This window comes from Colossoma macropomum, unplaced genomic scaffold (genome assembly GCF_904425465.1).
Source record: "Colossoma macropomum unplaced genomic scaffold, Colossoma_macropomum, whole genome shotgun sequence".
Classification (NCBI taxonomy): Eukaryota; Metazoa; Chordata; class Actinopteri; order Characiformes; family Serrasalmidae; genus Colossoma; species Colossoma macropomum.
Genome location: NW_023494787.1, coordinates 18,559,799 through 18,573,138, shown reverse-complemented (window position 1 = coordinate 18,573,138; position 13,340 = coordinate 18,559,799). Strand labels below are relative to the sequence as shown.

The window sequence follows — 13,340 nt, the reverse complement described above, 5'->3', positions numbered from 1 at the left end:
AAAAGTGCTGATGTTATGCTACATTCCACATGGGGGCTGCAGGTGCCCCAGTAAAGCTTTTGGCGCCACAGTACAACAAATGGGCAAACCTGGCTGTCATACACTCCTAACCTTCATTACATACTAGCTAATTGGCTGGAGGTGCGGAGACAAAGAAAGCGGAGCGAGAAGGGAAGGGGGGGCAGGACAAAGAGAAGAGCAGAGCTTCACTGGTGCCAGTATAGGATACGGTGTGTGGAGCGTGTATGTGGCGCTCACGCTGTGAGCGATGCGCAGTAGGAGCTGTCCACGCTCCTCCGCAGATGGATTCATTTGTATGCTGCATGCATACCAGCGCAGCCACCCAGAGCACGCCACCTTAAAAGATCATAATTAAGCAGGAGTCACTAGCTATTGTTCTCTCCTGCATCTAACTTTAGCTCTCCCTGCTGTAAAAGAGCAAAAGGGAGTCGGCTTAGGAGACCCTGATGGAGGACTTCAGTGTGTTTGATCCCAGGGCTGCAAGGATTGTTGATTTTTGAGGATATTCTGATGAAGATGCTGACATGGATTTTTGACCAATCGCAATACCCTACATGAAGCACACAGTGTTATTAAGGCTGATCGAAATTTTCTGACCAATATTGCAACTGCAGTTTAATTTATGTCAAAAATAAAGTTGTTTTTTATTTTATTTTTTATTTAATTTGAGGTTCAGGCATGAAATTTTATAATTTGAGGTTCAGGCATGAAATTTTATAATTTGAGGTTCAGGCACTACTGAATGTAGTGCACCAGACTGCCAGTTAGTTGTGGTTGTGATGTCACAACACATAGGGGTTTGCTTACTTCTGATATGTGTAACTCATCTGCTGGCAGTTCATGAGCTCAGTGATATTAAGTTAAAATTTCCCACTTAAAACACTGGAGGGGGGTTTAGGGTCAGGTTTAATCCCTGTCTGGGAAACCAGTCCTAAAGCTCTGTTGATAAAATAGACTATTATTATAATTACAGCTCTTGGGGTGTGCAAATTGCACTTTTTCAAATTCGAATATCACAGCTGCTGTGACAAAAACTGTTGTGGCTGTTGTGCCAAAACCTTATATCTCTAAAATCGTTACATTACAGATCATGCCTTGTGCTAATTAGATTTAATCAACAGTGTAAAAACTAATAAAAATATTCACAAAAAAAGTAACAAAAATGTTTGGCTAAAAATGTTGTTTACGCTTCCCATCTAATGGTAACATCACTCAATTAAAAGCAAATACAGACAGCAGACCCAAAAAAGAGCAAAAACTTCACTTTAACATTTAACATTTCCTGTAAACTGCACAAAGCAGAGCTTGTCTGGCATGACAGCACAACTGTTATGTATGAGCACATCATATTCATGGCAGAAGCTCAGCATGATGTATTACTAAGATACTAAAACTAGTCAAAAGTAAAAAGTAACGTGTTACCGTCTGTTTTTCAGCTAGCTCTGGGGAATTCCACCAATTTTTTTTTTCAAAATAGTTTTATGATAGTTTTGTAATGGGGTTTTGTCTTAAATGCATTTTTAAAACAGGTTCCTAGTGTAAAGGTACATGGTGGGTAAAACAGTCCCCAAAGAAAACTTTTACTTTTTTCAGATTTCAGATTTAACCACTACTTTGCCATTATCAACATTACATATAAAAACCCAGAAAACACATGCAAGTTCACTGGTGGCTTTGGATGGTAAATAAATTGTCCATAATTTCATTACAGACATTGCAACCCTTCGTTCCTATCACCACCACTGTAAAGAATCTGAGTCAGTTAGCCTTAATGAACCATTTCACATCAAATCACATCGAGTGACAAATTTTACATCTCAACCACTGAATTATGCAGAAATTTTGAAAAAATTGAAAGTTTTTTCCTCTGCATTTTGGCCTACTATCCACACAAAATTCTAATAGGTTAATAAACTGTAGGAACAGTAGTTATCATAACCCTATTTGATCTATAGACACTACAGTGTGCATGACCATCTTGTTTTCCTCACCTGTCCATTCTGCAGTCCGTTGATCTGCTGGTTATCGTTCTCATCCAGTACTTTGTCCGGTATGGGCGGGGGGTTCTCTTCGTCCTCTGGCTCTGCCGGGGTCACGCTGGCAGCCGAGCGGCGGGCCTCTATGTCTGCGCTGTAGCGGCTCTTCTTGTTGAGGTCAATGGAGGCGTACTCCACGCCGTTAGGCAGCGTGCCGCGCTCAGGCGTGCCAGGGCTGGGGCTGAGGTGGCCGTTCACGAGAGCTGCTGGGGGCTCCTCGGGGCTCAGCGTACCGTTGGGAAGGCCGACATCCTTCAGCTCCTTGACCGTCTCGTACAGTGAGTCCTCCACGCTGACATCCCGCGGGGCTCCGTCCTTCACCATCTCATACGTGCCATCGCTGGACGCTCCAGGGTTGTCCTGTAGGGGGCCGCTGGGCGGGATGCTGGGTAACTCACGGTCCTGAGGACACTTAGAGGAGCGCAGTTCAGACTGGCTGGACAACATCTCCTCTGAAGGGTGTGGGCTTGTGTCCATGGTGTCTGTGAGCACTGTGGCCAGAGATGGACAGAGAGAGAGTGAGGACAGCTGTGAGGCAAAAAGCAGCTATTTCTGCCTTCTAATCTACACTTCTCCTTTAATAGAGCAATTTCTCAGTGCTGTTGTTACATTTATTTTCGATATGTACAAAAGCTAGAAAGACCTACAAAGACAAAATTGTGCAGATTTTTATTCTTTGTGTCACAAACTACCATTTTAAGCAAGCAAACGTGGATAGGAGTATGTGTCATACTTCAGTCACCTTTTATTGTTGCTCTAATTAAATATATGAATAATAATCTCTTAGCAATCTGAATTCTATTCTGGATGTGTGTGCACACTCACTCAGGATCTACTGCAGTGCCTAAAAGAAAAGCATCATTGTGCTTTAGTTATAAAGTGATAGAAGACATGAGAGCACAAAGAAAGCTCCAATTCCTCATGCTGAAACACTTTAGTATCACAAACTTTGACATGTGTCCCAGCTACTCTGACTGCATTTAATTTTAGAGCCAAAGTCACTGAATGTATCAGTTCATTTGTTTTTAATAAATTGTAGCACACTAGAAGGGAATGTACCGGAAAATCAGGAACTTTCTAGTAAATGTTAAACAGGTTTGGTCATAACACTGCCATAAAATTCAGATTCCACTGCAAATGACACAATGCATTATGGGTATTTTGTGTATGCTAGTGTAGACAGTTTGTATTGTATACAAGTACAGACAAACACAACGTGCTAAAGCTAATAAAACACAAACTACATATATAACTACACACACACACACACACACACACACACACATACATATATATATATATATAACACATTATATAATAAAAAATCATGTTTTTATTGTGCTCACTAATTAAAAATTCACAGTGCCGGTGGAAAAAGTAAGTGAACCCTTGGATTTAATAACTGGATTTAAACCTCTTTTGGCAGCAATAACCTCAAGAAAATGCTTCCAGTAGCTGCAGAATGTTCAAGAGGAATATTGGACCATTCTTCCTTACAGAACTGCTCAGCTCAGCCATATTCTTTGGATGTCTGGTGTAAACAGCTCTCTAGAGGTCATTCCACAGCAGCTCTATTGAGTTAAGGTCTGGGTTCTGACAGATTTTCCATCTGATTTTATGTTTCTGAAGCCATTCTGTAGGAGATTTACTTTGATATTTAAGGTCATTGTCCTGCTGCATCACCCAGCTTCTGCTGAGCTTCAGCAGGTGGACAGCCACCTTGACTCGATCCTGCAGGATATCGTTATAAACTTGGGAATTCATTTTTCCCTCGATGATGGCAATCAGTCCATATGTAGTGGACGTTCTTCCTTGTTTTATTAGTCCAAAAAACATTTTCCCATTAGTGTCAAGGTGCTCTTGGTTATAGCTAGTAACAACAAAAACTTTGCTGTACTATGATCTTTGTTAGTTCTTCCTTTTTCTTCTCAAGTATCACCATATGTATTATTAATGTGGTATTTTGCAAAATATTTATAACAGCATGCAATTAAGTCTAACAATTTTAGTGACACCATAACAGAAAGAAAAATACGTCATTATAATAGGCAAAAAAATGTAATCTATTTACTGAATATTTTTGACATTATTATTATTCCTGTTGATAATATTATTTATTTTTGTGTTTTTATATTGACATATAAAAGCTAGACATCAATACAATATGTAGGCACACTTGACTGTTTGCACAGTTTTACATCTGTATTGCTGTATGTAAGCTATAGTCTCCTGACGTTTCCAGACCACATATTTCTGACAACAATGTGAAATGAGAGACTCTCTAAACAGAACACTATACCATAAATAAGATTATAGAGGAGTAGCCTTTTATTTAGCTATATATACATATCCTTTTATTTGAATATCAGCAGTGTCCAAAATAAAGAAAATACTAAATTAAAAAAATTAAAAACACATTTTTTACCATTTCTATTTTTCTACATCATTTGAACAAAGCTACTGTCCTTTCATTGTTTAAAAAATGATGATCAATGGAACAATAGAAATGCTCCAAATTTATTTTAATTAAAATATTTTTACATTAACTTGCATAAAACTTTAAAAAACATTTTTGTCTTCTCCTGTAAAGTTACTATTCTGGACACATGAATGTTTTTTTGCTTGATTAAATTGTTTTTCTCTCCAATGGAAAACCTTTCATATGTGCTTCTTTAAAGAACATTTGAAAGAAAATGGTTCTATATAGCACCAAAAAGAATGGCTACAAGTTATAGAACCTCATTTGGCACTATTTAGAATGTAGTGAATTTAACTACATAGTCTAATTATTTGTGTCATAAGGGGATGCATTCATATTATACATATGCTTAAACTTGAAATATTATGACATAATAAGGAGCTTTACCTGTACCACTTGTAAGAGGCCCATTGTGCGAGCTACTGGCCACCAGGTCAGTGCCATGGCTACCTGTATCTGCTGACTGGCTACATGTCTCCTTTTCTGATACCTGTAAAGATACAATGCGGATCTCATTAACAAAGTCAATCTAAACTTGGAGACAAAAGGGAACTGGATGGAGCTCTTTGTTTGTGTTTTTAAATGATAGGAAGCCAGAATGTGACTCTGTGGCACCACCTTATGGCAGCTTTTGGAGCTGCACTGTTACCAGGGTGATGAAGTCTCTCCGAGACAGGAGGTTAAAGCTAAGAGGCACTCCGCTTGTCTAGGAAAGATAAAGACCCCATTTAACCTGTCAGCCTGTGACAGACACTGCTATTTAAGCGCACACCTCTTCAGTATTTTCCTTGACGAAGCATACATTATTGTGTAAAGGTTGCCCTCTAGATTTCCATCACCACTAAAAAGGTTTTCACTTCCCCTGGGCTTTGTATGCACATGTGACAGGGTGTGATTAGACACAGATTATGTCAGATTCTTGCCAAAAGCCGTACTGCCATCCCTACGCACTCACTTCACATGACACTGATGCGGCACTTCACCCACCCAGTGCTTCTTACACCTTATTCCATATTTACATAAAACGAGACAGAGATAAGAAAATCAATTTAAAGCTGGTAAGGGACGAGGAACCGGTGTCTAAACAGGAGAGGCAAATGTCAGGACTAAAAGGGTGAGGAGGATTCTACTTTTCTATGAAACGTCTCCATAAAAGAACCTGATCAAAACCATTTGGTGGGAGGGGTAACGACCTCGCCCCATCTGGCAGGGAGATGAGTTCATAATCTGCAGGCAGCAGTGCAACAGCAGCACCAGCAGTCTGAACTGCCATGTCAACAAGCCATGAAAACAAACTGGTAGATACCCTCCCTCTCACCCCCCCCACACACACACACACACACTTAGAGACAGTTATGGTCAGCAACAGAGCCATGATACTTTCCCACAGCTGTGTGTGTGCTTCTCTGTACAGCCTTCAGTTCCAATATGCAAGTGCATTCATCACATGACGAGTCAAATGCGATTTTCATAGATGCTCCCTGCTTCCAAACAACGCTGAACTTCTGACCTTTTGTCTCACATGATAATTTCCCAGCAGCCTCGGCCTCCCTGCAGAGGCCACATCCAAAGAGCCGCCCCATCTCCCCTGGCCAGACAAAGCAATGAGTCTGCCCGCTTCATGCTTTCCTCCCACTAACCAAGCGCTCCACAAAGCCCCTTCAGTCTGCTTTATTCTGCACCCTATGGCTGCACAATATGGACAAAATAAGAAGATTAGCCTGCATTATTCAGAGTAAAATAATTTACCTTTGTTGGATTACATGAATAACTTGATTCATCAAAACACCCACAGAAACACTCGTATGGAACTGTGATTGTTCAGCATGCTCATAGCACAGACGTCTGAAGTCGGGCGTTATTCTGTTGTCAGCACATGCGCATATTAGGGGTCTAAGCTGGTTTTCTCTATGACAACCATAAAAAATGTTTTGAAATTCGCCTCTAAACAATTTGGCTTTGTTCACACTGCAGGGCAAATCAGATTTGTTTCCTATATCTGACTTTTTTGACACACTATTCAGATTTCAAGTTAACAAAATCTGATTTTTATGGTAAGACTAGTTAAATTTGTGTGCATGTAAACACTGGTTGGTGTAGTAATGACGTATGCTTGCATACACTGATAAGGTAGGGGGAAAACTGAGCAAACTTAACAATGATAACATGCTAACAGAACAATCATGTATATTTCAGGACTGCATTTCATGTTTTATTATCTTTAGTACGAACAGAGCATGACATTAGTGTAGGCTGACCTGGTCAACAGACTGCTAAAAAGCTATAGGTTGCAGCAGTGAAATTCAGATACTGGCTTTAAGTTCAGATCTTTTAACGAAGCATTCTCTGTAAATTACAACATGCAAAGTAAATATGTTACCTAACTGTCTGTTAAAAGCTTCTACTCTTAGTGTTTAAGATGTAACGTGAATATGCACCACTGACGTTTTTGCCACACATTCTGATGTCATGAAAAAAAAACACATGAAATCAGATCTGACTGGTCACATATCCAGAAATCTGGTCTGAATCACATTCGAAACCACCTGCAAATTTGATGTGGCTTTTTGCTGTTCAAACAACAGATAATTTGTCCTGCTCAAATCAGATACGCCAAACAACCATATTTAAGCTGTCTATCTAAACGAGGCCTTTATCCTGTGTATATTTTCCACCTGTCACTGGATCTTCTGAATTATGAGGTCGTTTAGCAGTCAAAATACAAATAATACCACAAACATAATACAAGCAAGCTAACACAATATACTAACATACTATAAACATACTAAAATAATGCCATATGAAAGGCAGTCTTCTGTTAAACCTCACTAATATATACCAACACCAGCTACTCCAACTGTAGGTACTACTGCCATCTGACAATGCTTGCTGGTTTGCGTGCGGGATTTTGTGAGGTTGCTAGGTGTCTGAGGTCAATTCAGTGTGCAGCAGTGTTAGTTTGCATGTAGCAATAGTCCTATTTCAGCTTCTTAACGACCTAGAAACTCAGAAGATCTGGGAACATTTGGAGGAAAAATGTCAAAAACATGTCAGCTTAGAACGCTTTTGTTTACTACAGGCTGCGATAGCAGCGATTTTGACTGTCGAAAATGACACTCACTTTTTTCCTAGAGCTGCTTAGATCCAGAACTCCTGATACGGGCATGATGCTGACTAGAGAATGACATTCGACTTCAGAGGTCCATTGTAACTGGTTAGAGGGCTCATTTGCAAATTGCAAGGTTCTGAGATTTCAAATGCTAAAATCTCCATTATGATTTACTAACAATATACTGTGCAGCTCTACTCCAACCCGTCTCAAACACTTCATCACTCCAGCATCATTCCAGAACTCTCCAGATCATCTCTCTCCAAAGCACTCAAAGCCAAAACAACTAATGTTAAAGTCATCCGAAAACACCTTAAAGGAAATGTACTTCATGAAGACCCTATAGGGCTCTGTTTTGAGCCTCAGTCATGCAGAGAACAATCTAAAATGCAGAAAATCCTTTATATGGAAAGCTTCTTGCTAACATACCCCATTCATCAGGTTCTCATGGTCTCCAGGGAGCCGGCTGGCTTTCTTCTGCCTGGGGAAAAAACAGAGAAGAGCCATTACTGGAAAAATGTTGATTAACTCTGCTCCTTTGAATCTGGAATGTGAACCTATAGCATGTTGCTCAACACATGTGGATAATTAATTAACCTGATCCATATGCCTCAAGTTAAAGAGTTAGATTGGACCAGCACACCAAATTGCCAATGCCAATTTGCAAATGCACATTATATAATTAGAGTTATGGTGAACCGTCAACATGAATGTCAATCAGTACTACAGACAGGACAGTCACAGTTTTAATTATATACCACATGTAATGATAAGGGGCCATTTTCCCAGATCCAGATTTAGCTTAATCCAAGTCTAAAAAGGCTTTTCACTGTTAAATCACCATTGACATTACGATTTCGACTTATTCTGTTTCCAGGAAATCAGCCCATATAGTTATATGAAATTCAGTGATGATCATACTGTTTAATGATTAACCTTTAATCTTTTTAAAAAAGTCATGACTACTGCTACAATCTCCCTGCAAAGAGCACACCAGGACAACATGTTACAGTCAGCAGTAGTGGCACTGGTGATAAATAAATAATTTCATAGACTGAGCTATAAATTGTTTCATTTGGCATTTTAAAGGAAATATGTGAGGTACAGTAAAGGTCTATCAGTGTAACAGCTGTGTTAAAATGACCAAAATATGTATTATTGCTTTTTACCATTTTTACCATCAATATATTTTAAGAACACTACAATGATTATTTCTTTCACAGATACCTAATCAGTGCTACAAGATACAATATTAACCTCCTAAAACTGCACACAATTAACCTTACTAATAACTATGTGATACATATTAGTGCCATAGTAGTTACTGAATAATAAGTCGTAAGATTAATAATGGAATATAAGTGCAGTTCAGTTTAAGGAGTTGTAGTATATTTAACATGTGTGTGTGTGTGTGTGTGTGTGCACGTGTGTTTGCTGCTATTTGAAATTGTAAAGCATCCTTGAGTTTGAGAAAGGTGCTATATAAATGTAAAACGTTTTATTATTATTATTATTATTATTATTATTATTATTATTAATGTGCAGGTACTCACCCTTGGCAGCTCGCACAAAGCAGCAGCAGCAGCAGGGTGAGGATGAGGAAGGCGGAGACTGCTGTGAGAGTGCCGACCAAAGCCAGCTCTCCATTAGCCAGCACTGCTGCCCCTTTGACCTCTGACCCTGCGACCCCTGACCCCCAAAGAGCACTCAGCGCTGGAGCCATTGCACATTACACTGAGGGGCCGCCTGCATCTGCCATACACAGCTTACTACATGAGAGAGAGAGAGAGAGAGAGAGAGAGAGAGAGAGAGAGATGTAAAAAAAGGATATGAAAGAAGAATCATGGTTTCACAACACCACTGGAGACAAATGTCTTAGAGGCCCCCCATCCCCCACTCAAATAATACTAGACCTTAACATACAGCTTGTTTGTTTATGTGCACGTTGAACAGTGCTGGAGAAAAAAGTAATGCAAACAAAATGATCACGCAATCGCCTGTTATTTCCTGCACAGTTGTATTTCTGCACATTTTGGGGGGCTTTTAAATAATTAAACTTTTCACAATTGTATATTTATAACATATGTACATGGGTGCATGCCCTGTGTGTGCAGAGCAGGGGTTCCCAATCCTAGTCCTGAGGACCCCACACTATGCACGTTTCTGTGCTCCCCTCATCCAGTGCACCAGGTGTTTCTCATTAATTCTCATTAATTCATTAACGAGCTCCTCATGGGCTTGGTTGGGGGTGTCTGAGAAGGGAAAATACAAAAACGTGCAGAACATGGGGTCCTACGACTAGGAGTGGGAAGCCCTGGTGTAGAGGCTGAGGGCTGGAGATTGCAGGGTCATCATTACATATTCAATGGCTATCCGTTCATCTAATTTTTGGATCTGCAGTGAATGGTCCCGCGCTTGTGGTCTGAGTCTCCCTGAGGCCCTTGGATCTGGCCCAACTGGCACAGTCAGTAATCCAAGTAATCCATCCCTGGATACACCTACCTTGTACTCGCTGGCCATTTTATTAGTCACACCATACAGGTGCACTTTGTAGGTTTTCAATTTCTGTACATACTTAAAAAAGATGGTTCTTTTGTAAAGTAAATGGTTCTATATGGAACCATGGACACTCCAAGAACCTTCATCATGAAAGGCTGAAAGATTGATAGAGAATGTGTATTATATGATTGTATGTAGAACCTGTTTGAAAAGGGCTCTATATAGCACCAAAAAGGGGTCTTCTACTATTACAGGTTTGACATGGTAAAAATAGAAGAACCCTTTTTGGTGCTATATAGAATCCTTTTCAAACAGGTTCTACACGGAACCATCCACAGCACATATTTCATCAATCTGAAGAACTGTTCAACAATGCAAAGAACCCTTTAATCATGCAAAGGGTTCATTGAGTGCTCATGGTTCTATACAAAACCATTTTCTTTATTAAAAACCCTTGAAGAGTGTAGTCTATCTTTTACTGCACAATTTATTAGCCCCCCTCTACCCGGTCTATACTTAAACAGCAGTGACACTGAGGTGTTTAAAAACCCCAGTAACACCACTGTGCCGGATACACTCAAACCACACGCTAACATGCTGATATCACTGCTGTACAAGCTCAGTGTTTTTCACACACAGGCTATACTTGAGCACCTCATCACAGAGATTTCGACCTCTCACATCAGAAACAATACGTGCGGGTGATCAAACCACACGCGAGGGTGCTCAAAATTCATTTCCAGTAAGGCACATAAACAGATAAATATCTAGGTGACGTCATGCAGCACTGTTGCAATCCATCCTTGCTATGAGAGCATTATTTTTTTCTCTTATGCTTTGAAAAACAGCAGCCACAAGGGGGCACACAAATGCAGATTTAATGCACAACCCGCCAAAGTTCCCAGCATAGCCCTTCGACTGCCAGAGTCAAAACAAATGGCTTTCGGATGGTTTAAAAAGCAACCCCCTACACGTAGGCCAGTTTGATCTGACAGCGATCCAAGGACTTAGGCCAGATTCAATAGAGCCCCTGTCCTGAGTTATTTTTAGGCTGGGAGGGGTGCAGAGTGCACCCCACCTCCACAAACTGAATAGACAGATAACAATCAGATGGCTGGCATCCCAGAGAGTGGCAGAGGCCCAGGCTCTTTTGTGCTGGAGGAGACGAGGGAGAGGAGATGGACAGTTCTGCTGTCTCTCAGAAGGGAGAGTCCTTCCTCTTCACTCATTCTAGCTAACTTACTCACTCTCTCCAGTATCAGAGTACAGGGAGTGGAAAGCCTTGGAAAACTTCTTTAAAATCCCGCAATGACAAAGCACTGGGAACCCGCAGTGGGCTCGCCTTACTTGAATGTAGTTTTTTTTCATCCAAAGAAGAAGGCTTACTCATATTGTGTGTGTACTTGCCATAAAAAAAGCCTATTGTACCACTCAAGGGCCTATGCAAATAGGGCAGGAAGATCACAGGGCTGGGTCTGATGTGTACACCCAGAGCAATGGGTCACAACTTGCTGGACATAAACAAAATACCGGTCTCTAAACGCTTCCTGTTACAGTTCCTTGAATAAGAACAGTGGGCCAGCTGATAGTTAGGGACATCCATGCAAATTAGGCCAATGCGTAATGCAGATAAGCAGCAAAAAAGTTTTCTTTAAGTCAGTTTCAAAACAGAACATCTATGCTCACGGCTTCCAGCTTCTTCCAGGAACGAGGAGTGAAAATCGCTTTACAAAAAGACCAAACACATCTATTAAGGCACCAAAACTTGTGCAATTTCCTGAGCCTGCTATGAGAAATGAACTCAGCCCTACCTGGACACTTGCTTGGCTGGGTTTGTCCTTGCCTGCAATGGAACAGATAAGGGGAAAAGGGGGGAGATTAGAGGCGGGGAGCGGCTTAGCAGACACAGCAGTGTCCAGCAGAAAAGAAAGCCACGCGCCTGCCCTGGGAGAGCCACACTGATGGATGCCCTGATAATGATAACACCATGACATCATCCGCCATCGCATCCTTCATGACGGAACAGGCTCTCTGTAGGCAGTGGAAACACTTCCTTTAGGAGGCGTGATGAATGCACAGCTAAAGCAGCGCAGAGACTGGACTTCATGGTTCACTGGCCTCTCAAACCCATCCTCTCTGCAGGGTCCATACAGCCTCTCAGCTGGATGCCTTCTCAAACGTCTGCTAAAAGACGTGTGAGTGCCACTGTGCGCAATGCTGGCACATAACCATGTTTGTCTTGATGTACCAGTGTGTGCGCGATTGCCATAGAGATGGAGAGCGAGACAGAGAGAGTGAGAAGCAGAGAAAAAGTGCACAACATTTTGTCTATAAATCCACCGGTTTGGGTACTGAAATGCAGAACTGCAGGGCTGTAAATCTCTGACCTTTCAAAGATTCAATTTCATTAGATTATGATTCTTTTGGAAATGATTCAATGGATCATGAATCACACTGATGCACAATTAAAGCACTACACTTTTGAAAATGCATTTGAAAACAGCCCAAGAAATTTATTTTCGCCAAAATGAGCTCTTATGACTGAATAGTATAATAATTAATAATAACTGATTCAAACAATCGAAAATTGAGTTGAATCACCAACAGAGGTGTGACAATTTACAAAATTGATTATTTGATTTGATATGATACAGTGATGTCTTGATGCGATACATTTTTCAATACATCAAAAATAAGGAGTGGCTGAGTTCATTGGAACATTCAGCATCATAACAGTATTATAACAGTATACTATTCAAACAAAGGCTGTACTTTCTAGTGTGCTGATGTATCACTCTAGCCACAAGATATGCTAGCCCCAAGCTAGGCTCGTGATATTGTGTGCAATAAACCATCATCCAATTGTGCCCCCTAGCTACTGCCGACTAGGTGTGGGTGGCACAGCAGCACACCATCTGAGTGAGTTTTCAGTGTGCACAGAAAAAGGAGCTGTAAATCCTGACTGCAGGCTGCTCCTTACCTGACCAACTGAGTATCCTCTTAACTGAAATCCAGAGCACTTTTCACTAGGCAGGTTAACTGGACAAAATAACTATGCTTTCTGGTCAGAAACTTTGTTCTTTATCAGAAGCTAAACTTTGTTCTCAGTATGATTTGGTAGTTTTTGATATGGGTTCACGTGTTTACAGCTTATAAATCGCTTCCTGTTAAAGTAATATAAAGGCTACAGCTCAAC

General features: G+C 40.7%; 1 protein-coding gene across 3 annotated transcripts in view; it reads right to left on the bottom strand.

Moving 5' to 3' along the window:
* The window catches only part of pag1 (phosphoprotein membrane anchor with glycosphingolipid microdomains 1), a 64,627-nt gene that overhangs the window by 7,953 nt on the left and 43,334 nt on the right, over positions 1-13,340 (bottom strand). For 2 of the 3 annotated variants that reach the window (XM_036566316.1, XM_036566315.1), the window contains exons 2-6: positions 11,956-11,987; positions 9,199-9,414; positions 8,075-8,126; positions 4,924-5,026; positions 2,013-2,548 (exon numbers count right to left, since the gene is read on the bottom strand). In XM_036566316.1, coding sequence (XP_036422209.1) covers positions 2,013-2,548; positions 4,924-5,026; positions 8,075-8,126; positions 9,199-9,368 — 861 coding nt within the window. In that variant the 5' untranslated portion in view covers positions 9,369-9,414; positions 11,956-11,987. The remainder of the gene's footprint in view (positions 1-2,012; positions 2,549-4,923; positions 5,027-8,074; positions 8,127-9,198; positions 9,415-11,955; positions 11,988-13,340) is intronic. The other variant, XM_036566314.1, reaches the window with a different exon arrangement.